Raw genomic sequence first — 18545 nt, forward strand, 5'->3', positions numbered from 1 at the left:
CACTACTGCCTGTGATTCTCACTCTCTCTGTGTGTATATATATTGTTTCTTAAGAGAGAGAATTTAGTTTGTTATGATGTGTGCCTTAAGCCGTGGGCCTTCTCACGATTTTATTATGCTCGCATAATGACAATAAAGTATCTTGAATCTTGAATCTTGAATCTTGAATCTTTCCTGCAGTTTCTCGTTAACCTGCTGAAAATCCCTGCTGAGTCATTTCAGTCACCATGGCAACGAGGGCCACAAGTTTGTTTGTTCTTCAGATTGTTGACTTTGTTTTCATGGAGATATGAAGCAGCCTTAAACTTGCCAAGTAGGGAAATGACTTAAAAACACAAGTTGGTTGTTGCTAAACTAAATTTGAACGGAGTTATCAGGATGAAGGAGTGAAACCTGCGTTCAGCTGAGAGGTGTGTTGCTCAATTTACGCGGTAATGGCTCGTTTTGTTGGGAGGCTAATTTAACTTTGTTTATATATTTAAATGCATATTTTTGTGGTCGAGGAAAACTGTCTGTTTAGTTCTTAAATTGCCAAATAAAGAGCTGGCCTGTCCTCTAGGTATTTATACTGGGAGGAATTAGTAGCCATGTCTCTGGCCAAGTCTCACAGCAGAACGACCGGCACAAAGAAGAGGGCAGAAGCTGCAGAAAAGGGACATGAACAGAAAGACGTTGGGCAAAAGGGTTCTCAGCCTAAAGGAAATTCGCCAACCCTGCAGAATAAAAGGACGGATGTAAAGAGCAACGGAAGGAATGATGCAGCAACTACAGAACTAAAGGGCCCACGGAAAAGAGGTGGGAGAACTCTAGGAAATGGAAGGTCACAACCTCAACCTGTGAAGGTTAGTGAGATTAAAGGGGTCACAGAGAAGACCACCAAAACCAAACCATCAACAACACACCCACTTAGGCAAAGGAGGGTCAACACCAAGCTCCCCAACAATCCTGCAAACAGGCATGGCAGAATGACAGCGAGTCAGGAGGAATCGGAGACTGATGCAGGAAGCTCAGGGGAGGTGACGGAAGAGGAAACTAGCAGTGATGAGAACGAGGAGGAGTCGGCGGAGACACAGAAGAGTGCAGAGAGCAGCGAAGAGGAGACTGAGGCTTCAGATACCCAAAGAGAGGCAGAATCCAGAAGAGGCTCTGAGGGTGACCCCGTCGCATGTTGTGAATCAGAACAGGAAAATGAGAAAGAAGTAATTAGTGAAGACGAGATAACCCAGGAGCCAATAGCTGCTGAAGCCTGCAGACGACGGAGGAAGACTTCCTGTATCTCGAAGCCTGAACAAGGTTCAAAATACAAGATGTTTAAAAGAAACAAAACGGCTCGGCAGACCAAGGTGGAGAAGCAGAGGATGAAGGAGGCCGAGAGAAAAGAGGACAAAACCTTTCCTGCAACAGAGATTCAGCCGTCAAAAGGGCTCCTCAAAGTTGACTCAGCAACAAAGACGCCGCTAACCAACAAAGCCGCGCCTGTCAAAGCCAATGCAGCTGGTATCGACGATGACGAAGAGAGGGAAGACGAGCCAACATTAACTAAAGCCATTCCAGAGCCGAATGACGAGCAGGAAGCTGGGAGCACCGTCACCGGACAACCACAGAGCTTCCTGTCTGGCAAATCCAAGATGGCATCTCTCAGACGGAAAACAGGTAATAAGCTGGCAAAGCCAGATGAGGAAACATCAGGGGGTGGAATCGTAGACACGGCGGCCAACAAACTCGAAGAGCGTTTGATAGGACAGAGAAAAGGTCTGGACACACTTGGCAGAATGACTGGCTGGATCCAGAAGAAGGAGCCACAAAGATTAACTTTGAGGAAGAGGCTCTCGGCTTGGACTAAAGCCTTAGGGATCTCCCGCTGGCTCGCCCTTAGGGCAGCGAAGCAGAAACAAGGTCCTACAAAATGTAAGCGCAGCATCCTCAAGCATAAGATGGCAATGACAGTTTCCAGTAAAACTAGCCTGGCGAGTAAGAGAAGTAGGGACAAAGTGTCCCTACAGAAAACGGCATGGGAAGGAGGGGCAGAAGGGGCATCAACGGGGGAGAAAGAGCTAGAGGCCAAATGTGCCGTGGTACTACCCAGGATGAACAAGCTGGGCAAGGCAAAGACCGCTGAGTTGCCCCATGCGGCTCCTGGACCTTCTACTCCAAGTGCCTCTGGATCACTCGGGGAGCCAATGCCCAAACCGCCCAAACCAGGTGCTCGGCTCGTCCTCCCTGTCAAACCAGACCTCACCCTGTTGAGGTCCGTGAGGAAGCCCCTGCCAGGATGGTCAACCTCAGGTGCAGATGCAGCAGAAGGTAGCCCTGGGTCCAGTGGGGCACTAGAAGGACCACCCAATGCTGAGGATAGAAACGAAGATGTGGTCAGTGTGCTACAGGCGACGAGGAGACAAGTGGACCCCTCACAGTTAGACCTGACCAAGGTGTCCTCGTCAGGAGGAAGCATAGGACGTGGACTGACTCCAAATGGACCAGACCCAGAGAGAGAGCCCGAAGCGGCACCACAGTCCAGCACCCAGCACTGTCCAAATGGGGAGTCAGCAACGATGATGCCACATGTCCGGTCCTCGTATGAACAGGATGCAGACAAGGAAGTGGCTCAGCTGATGGGTGGGGGTGTCTATACTACCGTCCAACCTGAAGTGCACTGGACCGGGAACTCAGGGATGAGTGGAGACCCTCAGGTACGTCTTAGATCTTTAGGTCCTAGAACAAACTCCTGGAATGGAAGTAGTGTAACTCGTTAGTTGTAAGAACATTTCGTTTGCTATTGACGGAATTGTCTTTGTCTTTGTTGTTCAGGACTGGCTGCATGCTGAGAACCTTCTGCCTCACCAGACGGTGGAGAAGCTAAACAAATGGACAGTGTATGATGATGGGGGCCAGGTCAGGACGGTTCCTGCCCACCCTGGCAGGGGCCCCTGGGAATCAGAGGACCCCACGCAGGACATGCTGGAGAGTCGACTAATCAGCACTCAGGTACTAACAGTAATTACTTCAAATAGCTTTTCTTCTTCTTCTGCCCTATTCTTGAAGCACGTTAATGTTAACCCCCCCCCCCCCCCTTATTCTTTCTTTATCCACTGCTCTAGCTCTGCCTGATCTTTGACTTTACTGTCTATTCATATTACTTCTGCTGGTTCCCTCCATTTAGCTCTAACTGTATCTCAACCTAAAACATTCTTGATTTGAAGTTTTAGTTTTTAGTGTACAAATCTAACCCCGACATCGTTGCAGGGAGTTTCCTGGTGAATTCATTTTATGAGAGAGTTCAGTAAAGGTACATTCTTTAAAGGGTTAATGGATGGATCAACCTGAGAGCTCAAACTCAGATTGTTTAAGCACCGTCAGACAGTCGTCGCTTTTTACCCTCGCCGAAGCGGAAGCGAGGGTATTGCAATTGGGTGCGTTTGTCTGTCTGTTTGTCTGTCCAAGCGCACAACTCAAAAACTAGTAACCCAATCGACTTGACATTTTTACACAAGCAAGGTTCTGTCCGTGGCTCGGTCCTCCCCGAGAATGGCGTTGATCCGGTTCTGGATCCAGATTCTAGAATTATTTTTACATCTGGAATTGTGCCTCTGCTGTAAACTTTAAGAGGGAGGGACACGAATGCGCTGCTGACCTCGACTCGAGACGTCGTAGATCGGTGGAGGGACTACTTTGAAGACCTCCTCAATCCCACCGACATGCCTTCCAGTGAGGAAGCAGGGCCTGGGGACTCGGGGGTGAGCTCCTCTATCTCTGGGGCCGAGGTTGCCGAGGTAGTCAAAAAGCTCCTCGGTGGCAGGGCCCCGGGGGTGGATGAGATCCGCCCGGAGTCCCTTAAGGCTCTGGATGTTGTAGGGCTGTCATGGTTGACACGACTCTGCAACATTGCATGGACATCGGGGGCAGTGCCTCTGGATTGGCAGACCGGGGTGGTGGTCCCTCTTTATAAGAAGGGGGACCGGAGGGTGTGTTCCAACTACAGAGGGATCACACTCCTCAGCCTCCCTGGTAAGGTCTATTCAGGGGTACTGGAGAGGAGGGTCCGCCGGATAGTCGAACCTCGGATTCAGGAGGAGCAATGTGGTTTTCGTCCTGGCCGTGGAACTGTGGACCAGCTCTACACCCTCGGCAGGGTCCTTGAGGGTGCATGGGAGTTTGCCCAACCAGTCCACATGTGTTTTGTGGATTTGGAGAAGGCATTCGACCGTGTCCCTCGGGGAGTCCTGTGGGGGGCGCTCCGGGAGTATGGGGTGTCGGACCCCCTCATACGGGGTGTCCGCTCCCTATATGACCGGTGCCAGAGCTTGGTCCGCATTGCTGGCAATAAGTCGGACCTATTTCCAGTGCGGGTTGGACTCCGCCAGGGCTGCCCTTTGTCACCAATTCTGTTCCTAACTTTTATGGACAGAATTTCTAGGTGCAGCCAGGGCGTTGAGGGGGTTCGGTTTGGTGACCTCAGGATTGGATCGCTGCTGTTTGCAGACGATGTGATCCTGTTGGCTTCATCAGGCCGTGCCCTCCAGCTCTCACTGGATCGGTTCGCAGCCGCATGTGAAGCGGCCGGGATGAGAATCAGCACCTCCAAATCCGAGGCCATGGTTCTCAGTCGGAAAAGGGTGGAGTGCACCCTCCAGGTCGGGGAGGAGATCCTGCCCCAAGTGGAGGAGTTCAAGTACCTCGGGGTCATGTTCACGAGTGAGGGAAGAATGGAGCGAGAGATCGACAGACGGATCGGTGCAGCGTCTGCAGTGATGCGGACTCTGCACAGATCCGTCGTGGTGAAGAGAGAGCTGAGCCGAAAGGCGAAGCTCTTGATTTACCGGTCGATCTTTGTTCCTACCCTCACCTATGGTCACGAGCTTTGGGTAGTGACCGAAAGAACGAGATCCCGGGTACAAGCGGCTGAAATGAGCTTCCTCCGTAGGGTGGCTGGGCTCTCCCTTAGAGATAGGGTGAGAAGCTCAGTCATCCGGGAGGAGCTCGGAGTAGAGCCGCTGCTCCTCCGCGTTGAGAGGAGCCAGATGAGGTGGCTCGGACATCTATTCAGGATGCCTCCTGAACGCCTCCCTGGTGAGGTGTTCAGGGCACGTCCCACCGGGAGGAGACCACGGGGAAGACCCAGGACACGCTGGAGAGACTATGTCTCTCGGCTGGCCTGGGAACGCCTCGGGATCCCCCCGGAAGAGCTAGAAGAAGTGGCCGGGGAGAGGGAAGTCTGGGTTTCCCTGCTTAGGCTGCTGCCCCCGCGACCCGGCCCCGGATAAGCGGAAGAAAATGGATGGATGGATGGATGGACACGAATGGCATGATGGGAAAAAGAGTCCAGAAGATGGCTTGTAGTACGTTCCGGAGCAGCAAGCTAGAGCAGGTTTGGCCCCTGTGAACCGGAAGCCCTGTTTACTGTCTCACAAGATCCAATAGTCTATTGGAGGCGGGGTCTGCAATCTCTGATTGTCGTTTTCTAGTTGAGCCTGTATTGGAACAATCTGAGACTGTGGGCAGGAAGTTTGATCAACTTTAGCAATACTTATGAAGCAGGTGTTTTCCATGTAGGGTCAGCAGGTCGGGACAGACGCGAACCCCGAAGGAGAGGATTCTGTGTCTCTTGAAAGGTTCAGCCGTGGTTGAGAGAGAGAGAGCGAGGACCAGACATTAGAACATAAAGGACTTCCTGCTGGTTTATTATTGGTATTCAACACGCCCACTGCCACGCCCACTGCCACGCCCATCAGCTGTCAGCGGATTGGTTGCATGCTGTGGAACGCTAAGTGGCGAGGACCGTCGGCAGCAGGAACTAAACACGCCTCGGACAAGCCATTCACGTTTTAAAAGAACAAATGTGTGATTGCAAGAAGAGGAGGAGGATGAGGTGATGAAGGGTAGAAGGTTAGAGCGAAGCTGTCTGAAGGTCACAAAGCTGTCTGAAGGTCATGAAGCTGTCTGAAGGTCACGAAGCTGTCTGAAGGTCATGAAGCTGTCTGAAGGTCATGAACCTGGCCGTGTCCCTGCTCCCTCCAGGTGGCGATGCCTGGCAGCAAAACAGCTGTGGAGGTCGATGAAGTGGAAGATCTGTCTCATCTAGAGTAAGTGCCCCCCCCACACACACACACACAAGGAATCTGCTCTGTGTAAACTGTCGTCTGGTATTCCCAGAGAGGTGTGTGAGAGCGCTGTGCTCCTGAATCTGAAGAAGAGGTTCCATCGGGACTGCGTTTATGTAAGTTTCACGACATCTTGAAACTACAGTAAATAGCTAAATGAACTCCACCCATTTATGTTTCTTTCTGGGTCGTTGCTTTCATCCTGCTGCATCTTTTCCAGACGTACGTTGGGAACATGCTGCTGTCTATTAACCCCTTCAAGCCCCTAAACGTCTACACGGAGGAGGCCAGACAGAAACACGTGGGCCGCGAGCAGCAGAGAAACCCCCCGTGAGCTAACAGGCTACGTGGTGCTGCGTGTCCTCTGACCAGAGATGATGACTCTTTGCTCTCTGCCTCAGCCACGTTTACGCCGTCGCCGACGCTGCGTTCAGTCGGTCTCAGGCCTCCACGCAGGAGCAGTGCATCATCATCAGGTCACCGAACGCATGGCGTCTATTCCACTGCTCTTTACTGCTATACGCAGTATACTGCTATACTCCTATACTGCTATACTGCTATACTGCTTTCATGGCCCAGCTTTAAAGAACAAACGCGCTTTTCCATTATCGATATTATGAGATGATACGATGAGATGTGTCTGAAAAGTGAATGGAATCTGTATTTGACTCACAATAGAGTAGAACTAGCATCTACCCTACTTCTAGTACTACTAATACTACTACTACTACTTCCTGTAAAATGGAGGCTTTGTTGTTTTTACCTTCTGGGATTTCTTTCAGATAAAATTGTAATTAATTTGAAATTAAGAATGTTATACTACTTTTTCTACTTTGACAACATGAAGCTTATTATTCAGTCCAATTTTGTCTGAAAAACTTTTCGGTAAAGTTAAGATTTATCTCCTATTTTATTCAAATCTGTTTCTGTGAGCCAAAGACTTTGTTAAAACCAATTCCAGAACCAAAGAAGCCTTTTTAGAAGTATTCTATTGAGATTTGGAAAACTCCACTATTATAATTTAGGTTCTCATTTTTTGGGTAAAATTGTCTCTTTACATGCATCTCAGGAACAAATGAGTGTCATTGTTCAGAAAGTTGATAAATGCGAATTCAGGAAGATTTATGTCTTCACTAGTGATCAATAATTAATGCCAGAAATACCTGACCTGCATCATTGATGTCTGAAAGGCAGCAATATATAGCACGAAGGCAGTGCTCAAGGGTTGAGTCGGCCTGACGGAGCGTCGCTGAAGACTCCGGCTTTTGTTTCTCAGTATGACGCTAACAACGTGAAACTCCGGCGTCGGGTTCCGCTGCCTTCCCTCCGTCCTCCCAGCCTAAACACGACGTAGATTTACCATTTTATCGGCTCTCTGACGAGGACAGCGATGGACAGAATGTTTGAGGGCGCCTCTCGTTGCTTTTAGTGGGCAGAGTGGATCCGGGAAGACTGAAGCCACCAAGCTGATCGTCCACTACCTCAGCTCCATGTACCAGGACAGACATGACAACCTGCGACAGGTCATCCACCGTGGACACAAAGGACACCCCCACGGACGTCCTGCTCCATCACTGAGCCGCATGACACTCTTCAAAATGGTTTCGTTCTGTTTCTTCCTCAACCAGCCCATGGAGGTCTTTCCCATCCTGGAGAGTTTCGGGAATGCCGAGACTATCCTCAACAACAACTCGAGTCGGTTTGGCAAGTACCTTCATATCCACATCCTCCAGTGAGTCCCCCCCCCCCCGTGGAAACACCTTCTGATGTGCTCCTCATTTAATGATGCCTGTTTCATCTGTCTCTTGTCTCGGTTGACAGTGGGATCGTTGTAGGGACTTCATTGTCCAAATATCTCCTTGAGAAGTCCAGGGTTGTGTTTCAGGTGAGGAGGGGGGCGTGCCGTGTGCTGAGAGCAGCCATTGTTTGCTCCATGCAACGTAAATCAGGACGAGATCATCAGAATCGTGCTCACTTGGCTGTTTGCCTGTTGGAAAATGTCTCGAGTTCTTTCTCAGCTTGATAGAAGACGCCTCCGCCCATAAAACCGATCAAGTCGCTTGTCAATCATCTGCTGACGGCGTTTTAATGGATCACAGTGGAATGAGTCTCTCTCTTTTGACGAGTTGACAACGCGAGGCCATTTTTAATTCCAGATTCAGAACTTGATCTGCCGTTTGTACGCTCGCTCTGCAGTCCGGTCACGCAGCTCTGGAGTTAAAAAAGAAACGTACAGAATATATATCGTCCTGAGACCCAGCCAGTTAGCATGCCTCCGGTGTGCCTCTCTGGCGTGCCTCTCTGGCGTGCCTCTCTGGCGTGCCTCTCCGGCGTGCGTGCCTCTCTGATGTGCCTCTCCGGTGTGCCTCTCTGGCGTGCCTCTCTGGCGTGCCTCTCTGGCGTGCCTCTCTGGCGTGCCTCTCTGGCGTGCCTCTCTGGCGTGCCTCTCCGGCGTTCCTCTCCGGCGTGCCTCTCTGGCGTGCCTCTCCGGCGTGCCTCTCCGGCGTGCCTCTCCGGCGTGCGTGCCTCTCTGATGTGCCTCTCCGGCATGCCTCTCCAGCGTGCCTCTCTGGCATTTCTCTCTGACATGTCTCTCCAGCGTGCCTCTCTGATGTGCCTCTCCGGTGTGCCTCTCCGGCGTGCCTCTCTGGCGTGCCTCTCTGGCGTGCCTCTCCGGCGTGCCTCTCTGATGTGCCTCTCCGGCGTGCCTCTCTGGCGTGCCTCTCCGGCGTGCCTCTCCGGCGTGCCTCTCCGGCGTGCGTGCCTCTCTGATGTGCCTCTCCGGCGTGCGTGCCTCTCTGGCGTGCCTCTCTGACATGTCTCTCCAGCGTGCCTCTCTGATGTGCCTCTCCGGTGTGCCTCTCCGGCGTGCCTCTCTGGCGTGCCTCTCTGGCGTGCCTCTCCGGCGTGCCTCTCTGATGTGCCTCTCCGGCGTGCCTCTCTGGCGTGCCTCTCCGGCGTGCGTGCCTCTCTGATGTGCCTCTCCGGCGTGCGTGCCTCTCTGGCGTGCCTCTCCGGGGTGCCTCTCCGGCGTGCCTCTCTGGCGTGCGTTATTTAATCTACACATTGCCGCAGCCTACCCTCCAGGTGTCAACGACCATGATCACTGCTGCAGGAACGACGCCCCGCCCACTGGGCCGTCACACAGGTTCAGTGTCATCAGAGGACGAACCCTAACGACCTTGCCTTTTATCATCGTAGGCCAGAGAGGAGAGGAACTACCACGTGTTCTACGAGCTCCTCGCCGGTATGAATGACTGGGACAAGCAGGCGCTCTACCTGCAGGGCGCGGAGACCTACTGCTACCTAAATCAAGTACAGCAGGATTATTCTCCAGCTCCGGCATCTGCATCGCGTCTTCTTCCTGTTTACCACACCCCTCTCTCCCTCTGCCCTCCTCCAGGGAGGTTCCTGTGACCTGAAGGGGAAACAGGACAAGCAGGACTTCCAAGTCCTGGTCCGGTGCTTCCAGAGCATCGGTTTGCATGTCGATCAGATCTCCGCTGTGTGGGCCGTCCTCTCCTCCATCCTGCAGCTGGGGAACATGTGCTTCAGCTCGTACGAGGTCTGCGGGACTGGAACGGGGACCGGCACCCGTCGGACATTGTTAGTGAGCGTCTGTCGGTGTCTTTGTTTCAGAGCGAGTCGTTTGAGGTGGCTCGCATCTTCAGCGAGGCGGAGGCCAGGAGGGTTGGCAGCTTGTTGCACATTTCCTCAGAGGCCTTGCAGACGGTCATCACACACCGAGTCACAGTCAGTCACGTCCAGTGTAGCGGCCGTGTGTGTGTGTGCGTGTGTGCGTGCAAACTAGCGTTCTCACCCACAGGAGACGACCTACGACAGGATCTACTGCCCTCTGTCTGTGGAAAGTGCCATAGAATCCAGGTGACGTCCGTCCGTCCATCCATCCGTCCATCCATCCATCTGTCCAACAGTCCATCCGTTCATTCGTCCGTCCATCCATCTGTCCATCCGTCCACCCATCCATCCGTCCCTCCGTCCATCCGTCCATCCATCTGTCCAACAGTCCATCCGTTCATTCGTCCGTCCGTCCGTCCGTCCATCCATCCATCCATCCATCCATCCATCTGTCCATCCATCTGTCCAACAGTCCATCCGTTCATTCGTCCGTCCGTCCGTCCGTCCGTCCATCCGTCCATCCATCTGTCCATCCGTCCATCCATTCATCCGTCCATCCATTCGTCCATCCATCCATCCGTCTTCCATGTGTAGACTTGCTTTGAAAGTGTTTAACGTCCTTGTCCCTCTTGTCCAGAGACGCCATTGCTAAATCCTTGTATTCGGTGCTGTTCGACTGGTTGTTGGAGCAAATCAACGCGTGGCTGAGTCCCACCGAGATGGACAGCACCGTGGGCGTCGTGGACATCTATGGGTTTGAGGTTCGAATCCCACATGGTTTTAGTGTGTGTTTGCTTGTTGGCTGCATCGTGACTCCGTGTCGCTCTGCAGGATCTCGGCGTGAACAGCTTTGAGCAGCTGTGCATCAATTTTGCCAACGAGCAGCTGCAGCACTTTGTCCACTAGGCGGTGATCGCCCAGGAGCAGGTCGGTGCGTTGGATGCAAGAAGGTCGCCAAGAAGGTCGACAGACCCTAACGGTTTACTAATGCCAGCACAGAGCCTGCTTTCATCATCCAAACAGAAATATGATCAATAGAACTTGTATTCTAGTTAACAGGTTCACTAAACAGCACCACACACACATCTGCTGCATGCTTGCTGTGCTTGTGTGCATCCTGCAGGAGGAGTACAGTGCAGAACAGATCCAGTGGTATCCTATGACACTCAAAAACTTCCACTCCTGTCCAGAGCTGATCTCCTCCAGGCCTCACGGGATCCTCCGGATACTGGACGACCAGACCTGCCTCCCCCAGGTACGCGTCAATAAACGTGGACATTATGCAATCCTAATACTTTTGAAATCCTCTATCATCCATTTGATTGGCAAAGTAAATGTTAACTCTTCATGAAACGTGTTTTCCTATGACATGATCCACTGGTTATTGACTCTGGATGAAGCCGATCCAGAGGAGGAGCAGGATTTACTTGTTGCTCTACTTCTGATCTTGTGTGAGGGAGTAAAGAATATTCAGACGTATATCTGAATCTATTGTGTACTGTTCCTATTCCTGCTGTGGTACTTCTGTATTTGCCCCCAGGCTACAGACCACACCTTCCTGCAGAAGTGCCACTACCATCACGGGAACAACCCCTTCTATGCCAAGCCCAAGAACCCGCTGCCGGTGTTCACTGTGTATCACTACGCCGGAGCCGTCACCTATCAGGTGTCCAGCACAGCACGCTGCGACTGTAAACACCGCTTTGTGCAATGGCACCGCTGCAGCTTAAAAAGCAAACGCTCATTTCCCAGGTTCACAACTTCCTGAACAAGAACCACGATCAGTTCAGGACAGAAGTGGTGGAGCTGTTTGCCAGGAGTCGTTTAAAGGTGAGCCAACCGGGCATCGACCCAAGAGCTACACTAATGGGTTTACCTGGTGAGTGCGGGTAAAATCAGCAGCATGTCAGACCCATAAGATCGACAGGTAGCAGCAAACCCCCAAATCCAAATCCATCGTCCAGTTCCACCTGAAATAAATCAAACAACACAAAATGGTTCGACATTATGACTCCCATTGAAGTTCCACTGAGACAAGATCGTTTCCCAGGAATTCACTTTGACAACGACGTAATAATAATAATACATTTTATTTAAAAGGCGCCTTTCTCGGCACTCAAGGACACCGTACAACACATGTCAAGAATAACATATCTAAAATAAGAATGCAACAGAATATAAAATAAAATAGTAACTGCAAAATAAATTTAACGGAAATAAATTAAGATAGTGATATGGTAATGAGAAATAAAAATAAAAACTAAAAAAACGTACAGAGAAACTGCTGAATGTTCCCAGATACTGTGTGTGTGTGTGTGTGTGTGTGTGTGCATCAGGTAAATAACTGCCTCCAACAGGTTTGTATTTTGGTTCAGCAGATATTGATCATTATCTGGATCTGCACCACACACACACACACTCATTCAGACCAACGCCATACAGGCATGATTGCTTCCATCATTAAACATTCTGAGCAATATGTATAGATATTATTTTAATAAATCCCTGACCTGCATCTTTATCTGCCCCAACAGATGTTGGGGCAGATAATAAAGCATTCCTTCGCTGTAATTTACTGTTATTAAATCATTGGTCATTATTACAACACAAAGTGTCACATCTTTGCTTTGTTTGGTGAAAAACATCTATTCAACGTAGTTGTTAAAATAAAAACGTGTTAAAAGTTGCATCATGTATAATGAGCGGTACACGGTCAGTTTGAAGGTATTATCGACATAAAGTTCATGGTTGTTCCATCACACACCTTTAAAGGCAGAGAAGAGCTCATTTTAACCACACCCCTGTATGTTTGGCTCGCATGACCCCGTTTATCAGATGGTGTCGGAGTTATTCCGGAAGGTTCAGGATGGTTACATTCAGCAGAGAGAGCTGGGATGGAGAGGGAAAGGCCTCCGCCAGCAGCCCTCCACCGCTGCCTCACTGTTCCTTCAGTCCCTGACGGAACTCACCACCCGTCTGGAGAGGTACCAGCATGCGGCCCGGACCGGCTGGCACCGGAGCGGATTCATTTTCAATGCATCTGTGTAAAGTCAAACGAGTTTGCTTTGTGGATTTAGTAAATGTGACGATCGGGCTCGTCGGTCCGAGTTTTCATTCCACGTGAATCATCCGTGTGTAAATGTCCGTTTGAAGCTCTGGCTGATGATGATGATGATGATGATGAATGACACCCGACAGACACACACGAGTGTTTCAATTACAGCCGAGACTCACTGAGAGACGTTCCGGTGATGACACGCGATGCTAAAGCTAACTCCTGTAGCTAATGTTTCCTCACAAATGGACGGTGTCAGAAGTTTGCCCTTTGACTCCTAGATGCAAAACCGCTTTCATCCATTGTCTGAAGCCAAACTACATCAAGGTAACCTGAGATTCCTCACGCTGATGCTTAGTGTCGTAACGTGTGACCGGATTTTAAATGTCTGTGTTAGCTTCCGGGGATCTTTGACGTGGACTACGTGTCAGCCCAGCTGAAGCATGCTGGGATGCTGGAGATCATCCACGTCAGGAAAGAGGGATTCCCCATAAGGATTCAGTATTCCTACTTCATTGAGAGGTGCAGGAGACGCTTCCAGCATCCTGAGCACCTGATTGGTCGTCATCCTGCCACTTCAACACCTTTGTTGTTTGCTTTGACATCATCACCAGCTGTTAGCTAGAAGCCGTTGTCCATGCGTCTGTTTGACAGGTACGGGGTGCTGTTGGCCCAGCGCCTGATGGAGGCGTCAGACAGAGAGCAGGCCGTGCTTCTGCTGGACATGGTTGGTGCAGGAGAGGTCCAGTACCGGCTGGGACTCACCAAGGTGCATAACTGCCCATTGGCCAATCAGACGCTTCAGATGTGTTGCATCATCATGTCTAAATATGCGTCTGCATCCGAGTTAGGTGTTCCTCAAGGAGCTTCTGTACCAGCAGCTGGAAGAAAAGTGGAGCAGCACCCAGACCTGGGCTGCGATCACCATTCAGAGGAACATCAGAGGCTTCCTCTGCAGAAGGAACTTCAAGTTCTTCAAGCAGAAAGCCATCGTCATCCAGAGCCACATCCGAGGACACCAGGCCAGGTACGGGAAGGAGGGGCAGGCCTTCGGCTGCATGTCGGGGACGTGAGACGCTCTCTGCATGCTGGGGACGTGAGATGGTCTCTGCATGCTGGAGACGTGAGACGGTCTCTGCATGTCGGGGACGTGAGACGGTCTCTGCATGTTGGGGACGTAAGACGGTCTCTGCATGTTGGGGACGTGAGACGGTCTCTGCATGTCGGGGACGTGAGACGGTCTCTGCATGTCGGAGACGTGAGACGGTCTCTGCATGTTGGGGACGTAAGACGGTCTCTGCATGTTGGGGACGTGAGACGGTCTCTGCATGTCGGAGACGTGAGACGGTCTCTGCATGTCGGAGACGTGAGACGGTCTCCTCATGTCGGGGACGTGAGACGGTCTCTGCATGCTGGAGACGTGAGACGGTCTTTGCATGTTGGGGACGTGAGATGCTCTCGTCACGTTGGGGACGTGAGACGGTCTCTGCATGTCGGGGACGTGAGACGGTCTCCTCATGTCGGGGACGTGAGACGGTCTCTGCATGCTGGAGACGTGAGACGGTCTTTGCATGTTGGGGACGTGAGACGGTCTCCTCATGTCGGGGACGTGAGATGGTCTCTGCATGCTGGAGACGTGAGACAGTGTCTGCATGCTGGAGACGTGAGACGGTCTCCTCATGTCGGGGACGTGAGACGGTCTCTGCATGCTGGAGACGTGAGACGGTCTCCTCATGTCGGGGACGTGAGCCGGTCTCTGCATGCTGGAGACATGAGACGGTCTCTGCATGTTGGGGACATGAGACGGTTTCTGCATGTCGGAGACGTGAGCCAGTCTCTGCATGTCGGGGACGTGAGACGGTCTCTGCATGTTGGGGACGTGAGACGGTCTCCTCGTGTCGGGGGCGTGAGACGGTCTCTGCATGCTGGAGACGTGAGACGGTGTCTGCATGTTGGAGACGTGAGACGGTTTCTGCATGTCGGGGACGTGAGACGGTCTCTGCATGCTGGGGACGTGAGACGGTGTCTGCATGTCGGGGACGTGAGACGGTCTCTGCATGTCGGGGACGTGAGACAGTCTCTGCATGTCGGGGACGTGAGACGGTCTCTGCATGTCGGGGACGTGAGACAGTCTCTGCATGTCGGGGACGTGAGACGGTCTCTGCATGTCCTCCCTCACATATACAGTATGTTGCTCCTAGCAACAGGGACGTCTGAGCGCCGCCTCCGGGCTTCCGTCCCGCACGTTATTTACTGGAGACAAGATCCTGGATTGGAAAGTCTGAAATTTAAATAGCATAAAGGCGATAAGTGGGGATGTAGAAGTTCAGGTGTGTCTTCAGGTGTGTCTTCAGGTGTGTCTTCAGGTGTGTCTTCAGGTGTGTCTTCAGGACAATCCCAACACGCTGATCAGAGCTTTGTGCTGCTGACCGCTTTCCTTTTACAGGAAGTACTACAAACGAATCAGGCAAACCATCACCCAGTTCTGGACAGTGATGATGATAACCAGGAACACCATCAAGAGACGTCACTGGAGAAAGGTAGGGGGGGGGGGGGGGTGCTTTCCTTGACTCGGTTTCCTAGCAACCACACGTTTGTTCACTTTATGGTGTCATAAAGCTCCAAACGTGTGTTACTCAATACGAGTGGCTGAACGCAGCAGCAGTGAAGATTTAACCCCGCCCTCTCAGTCATGATGAGCTGGCTTCCGTGTGCGTGCGTGTGTGTGTGTGTGTGTGCGTGCGTGTGTGTGTGCGCGTCTCGAGATGATCTGGACACACACTGCCTTGTAAGAATGAGCGTCTCTTCATCTTAGTGGTGCTAAAATGCATTTCTTTGAATAAAACAGTCTGAATGAAATGAAACTCTTCATTCTGGCTCAAGACGAGGAAGAGGAGGAGGATTGTGGGTGAAGATGGGATGGAGCCGATCCCAGCTGGCTGTGGGACAGACGTGGAGTCCACCCTGGACAAGTTGTCCTCTTATTGTCCACTCGTTCACTCCTTCCTTCATTTCTCCTGGGAGAAAGTTGAATGAACTCCTCACAGAGCAGTCAGGTGGATTTGAACCAACAACCTTCTTGCTTTGAGGCAACAGTATCGCCATTAAAAGTGTTTTTTATTTATTTATTTATTTATTTTAAATAAAAGACAAGACTCCATTCACAAAACTGTCAACAAAGACAGGAACACATAAAAACATGTGTGTAAAATGTCAATAAAAACAATACGCTATTTTTCTATTTTGAAAATAACACAAAGGCATTTTTTTAATGAACATTTATAAATAAATTAAATCATTTATAATTTTCTGCCAGCGACATTTCCCACAACATTTTGGTAAGCGCTGCATCACCTTTTCTTTGAATCACATTTTCTGAGCTCTTTCTTTTCTTTCATTGTGAAATGTTCCGTTCCTTCCTGATGAGATCTTCATCTTCATCTTCATCATGCCCTACCCATTCTCACTGGGCGCTGAGGCGTCCACTAAGGCAGCCACGCTGCAGGACGTGGGTTCATTGTGTTGCTGAAAACAACAAAATGTTCTGCATGTGCTGCTCAAAACACAAATATAAGGTGCAGCATCTAAAGTGCACGTTGTCCACGTGCACTTTAGATGTGTCTTAGAACACGTGAAAACGTTTCAAATCAAAGTACTGTACAATTTTAAAAAGGAAAACGAAGTCTCTTTTCTGACATTAGAAATGTTGTCTTTGTGCTGCCGTCCGTTGATATATTTAGTTTAAATGTTGTTTCTGTTTAAATTTAACATTTTGGAAATGGGGTATTATAATCCAGCCATGGACTGAGAGCTCTGGCTGGGTTCATCCATTTGGGACTTTCTTCCTGTACAGTTGATTAATAGCCTTATCTAGCATGCACACACACGCACACACACACACACACACACACACACACGGGGCTTGGACTTCAACCTCTGAGGGAAACTTGAAGCAGCATCTCTCCTTGCTTCCGTCCGTTGGATCCGGTGTGACGCCGTCTCCACCGCTCCAGCAGGTAGGCCGCTGCTCTTTCCATCCTTTTAGTCTCATTAGAGAAATAGAAGCTTCTGACTGCGTCGTGCTAAAAACATTTCAGCACCTCTTTGAGCTTCTTGTATCTCGGGTGTTTTTGGACCTCGTTGTTTTTGCTGCTACTTCCTGTCTGGTTTATGGGGTGGACTATGAACAGAGCTGTTAGCTACTCGGGCTGTTGAAACTCATCCTGAGCTAACGTTCTCCTCCTCCACATGGAGGCTTTAGATCAGCCCTAAATTACAGTTTGATAACAAATTAGATCGACACTCATTCTAGACTGCTCTCTGGATGACCTATTCTTTTTTAAACGCATTGCATTTCTTCATCCACGATGGAGGCTTTCTGCGTCCCTTCTGAGGAGACTCCTGGCTTTGACCTTGGAATGAGGCCAGACACAATCGTACCGATGTGGGTCTCGGACCAGAGGGTCTGATGGTGATCTGGATTAAGTGGTGGTTCAGAGACATCAAAGCCATTGTGTGTAACAGGACCAGATTTAGTCTGCTTTGGTTCCTGAAGGTCAGTCATTGTAAATGAGGAGGCGGGACAGAGCTTGTCTAGAGTCACTCTGGAGATGTTCAATGTCTGTGATGGTTGAAGTGTGGAACCGAAGAGAGGGAGACGTTTGCTGCCTGAATCCACGTCTGTGTACTGAACTGTGTACTTGATATTTGTTTGCACCAGAGCAGAGTAAATCACTGATGGACTAGACGTGAACCGATGCTGTAGATAAGGACAGAAATCTGTGGGACAGTCTGCTCACCACTATAATCGCACAGTGACCCCGCCCTGCCGTGCGGCGGCTGTAAACCTCCTGATAGCGGCCGACTCGCTGGACTCTTGGACCTGCGTGGACTCGAACGCGAGGCGGGGCAGCAGGAGTATATAACAGGTTGTGTGTCTAAGAATAGGTGTGACTGAACACAGAGACCAGGAAGTGTACACCAAGTTCCTGGATCGCATGCTGGCCTCCGGTCAAAGAGACGGAATCATGGATTAATATTTATTAATATTATTTGTTCATTTCAGGAGGTTTACAAGAAGAACAAAGTGAAGGCGATAAAGACTGAGTCTGCCCTTCCAGGAATGGTAAGAGATCAAAACGCTGCCTCTGATGCCGTGCTGGTTGCTGATTGGTTGGATCTCAGACCCGCTTTGCTCTCAGGATGTGGGGCTGTTGGAGATCCCCGCTGAGCTGTCGGCCAGACTTCACCGTGCAGCAGGTCAGCTTGTGTAGGGCTCAGTTTCTATAGCAGTCTGCCTCAGCATCCTTCCTGCTTGTGATGCATGTACCCTCTCTGTCCACCAGGGCGGCAGCACGCCTCGGGGGTCACGGAAGTTGCACCTCCACAGGTGAAAGCAGAACTCAAGCTCGCCCTGCCCCTGGACGTAGACGGATACCCGTTCTCCCGCTACACGAACGCCATCCTAAAGGTGAGCGGGGTTGGAGCACGCATTCCTACCCCAGACCCGCTAACCCTGCGCCAGCCCGATATCAAGTACTTGATCTGAGAATACGATGTACTGTTATTCCTGACAATACTCATCCAACAAGACGACAACAATCTCCTCAGGATACATGGCACCAGCCTCAGGGATACCCCCTCCAGAGACCCCTCACCCCCCTGGAGCCTGGAGACGCCAGAACTGCTCTGGACATTTACAAACTGGTACATGGTACACCAGACTGGACCCAGTACCATTTCTGTGTCTGCAT

The 18545-nt window shown here is 50.8% G+C and overlaps 1 protein-coding gene across 1 annotated transcript in view; it reads left to right on the forward strand.

Annotated features, from left to right (window-relative positions):
* The first annotated feature begins 965 nt into the window (after positions 1 to 965).
* LOC137910489 (unconventional myosin-XVB-like) overlaps positions 966 to 18545 on the forward strand; it is a 40829-nt gene continuing 23249 nt past the window's right edge. The window contains 28 exon segments of the mRNA XM_068754928.1: positions 966 to 2690; positions 2809 to 2985; positions 6016 to 6080; positions 6151 to 6214; positions 6319 to 6428; positions 6500 to 6574; positions 7528 to 7621; positions 7727 to 7830; positions 7920 to 7983; positions 9300 to 9413; positions 9502 to 9663; positions 9738 to 9851; positions 9925 to 9983; positions 10375 to 10498; positions 10569 to 10664; positions 10861 to 10992; positions 11278 to 11403; positions 11490 to 11567; positions 12573 to 12721; positions 13074 to 13119; positions 13190 to 13314; positions 13447 to 13561; positions 13644 to 13819; positions 15239 to 15332; positions 17858 to 17917; positions 17994 to 18051; positions 18138 to 18262; positions 18403 to 18498. Coding sequence (XP_068611029.1) covers positions 966 to 2690; positions 2809 to 2985; positions 6016 to 6080; positions 6151 to 6214; positions 6319 to 6428; positions 6500 to 6574; positions 7528 to 7621; positions 7727 to 7830; positions 7920 to 7983; positions 9300 to 9413; positions 9502 to 9663; positions 9738 to 9851; positions 9925 to 9983; positions 10375 to 10498; positions 10569 to 10664; positions 10861 to 10992; positions 11278 to 11403; positions 11490 to 11567; positions 12573 to 12721; positions 13074 to 13119; positions 13190 to 13314; positions 13447 to 13561; positions 13644 to 13819; positions 15239 to 15332; positions 17858 to 17917; positions 17994 to 18051; positions 18138 to 18262; positions 18403 to 18498 — 4527 coding nt within the window.

This window comes from Brachionichthys hirsutus, chromosome 21, assembly GCF_040956055.1.
Source record: "Brachionichthys hirsutus isolate HB-005 chromosome 21, CSIRO-AGI_Bhir_v1, whole genome shotgun sequence".
Classification (NCBI taxonomy): domain Eukaryota; kingdom Metazoa; phylum Chordata; class Actinopteri; order Lophiiformes; family Brachionichthyidae; genus Brachionichthys; species Brachionichthys hirsutus.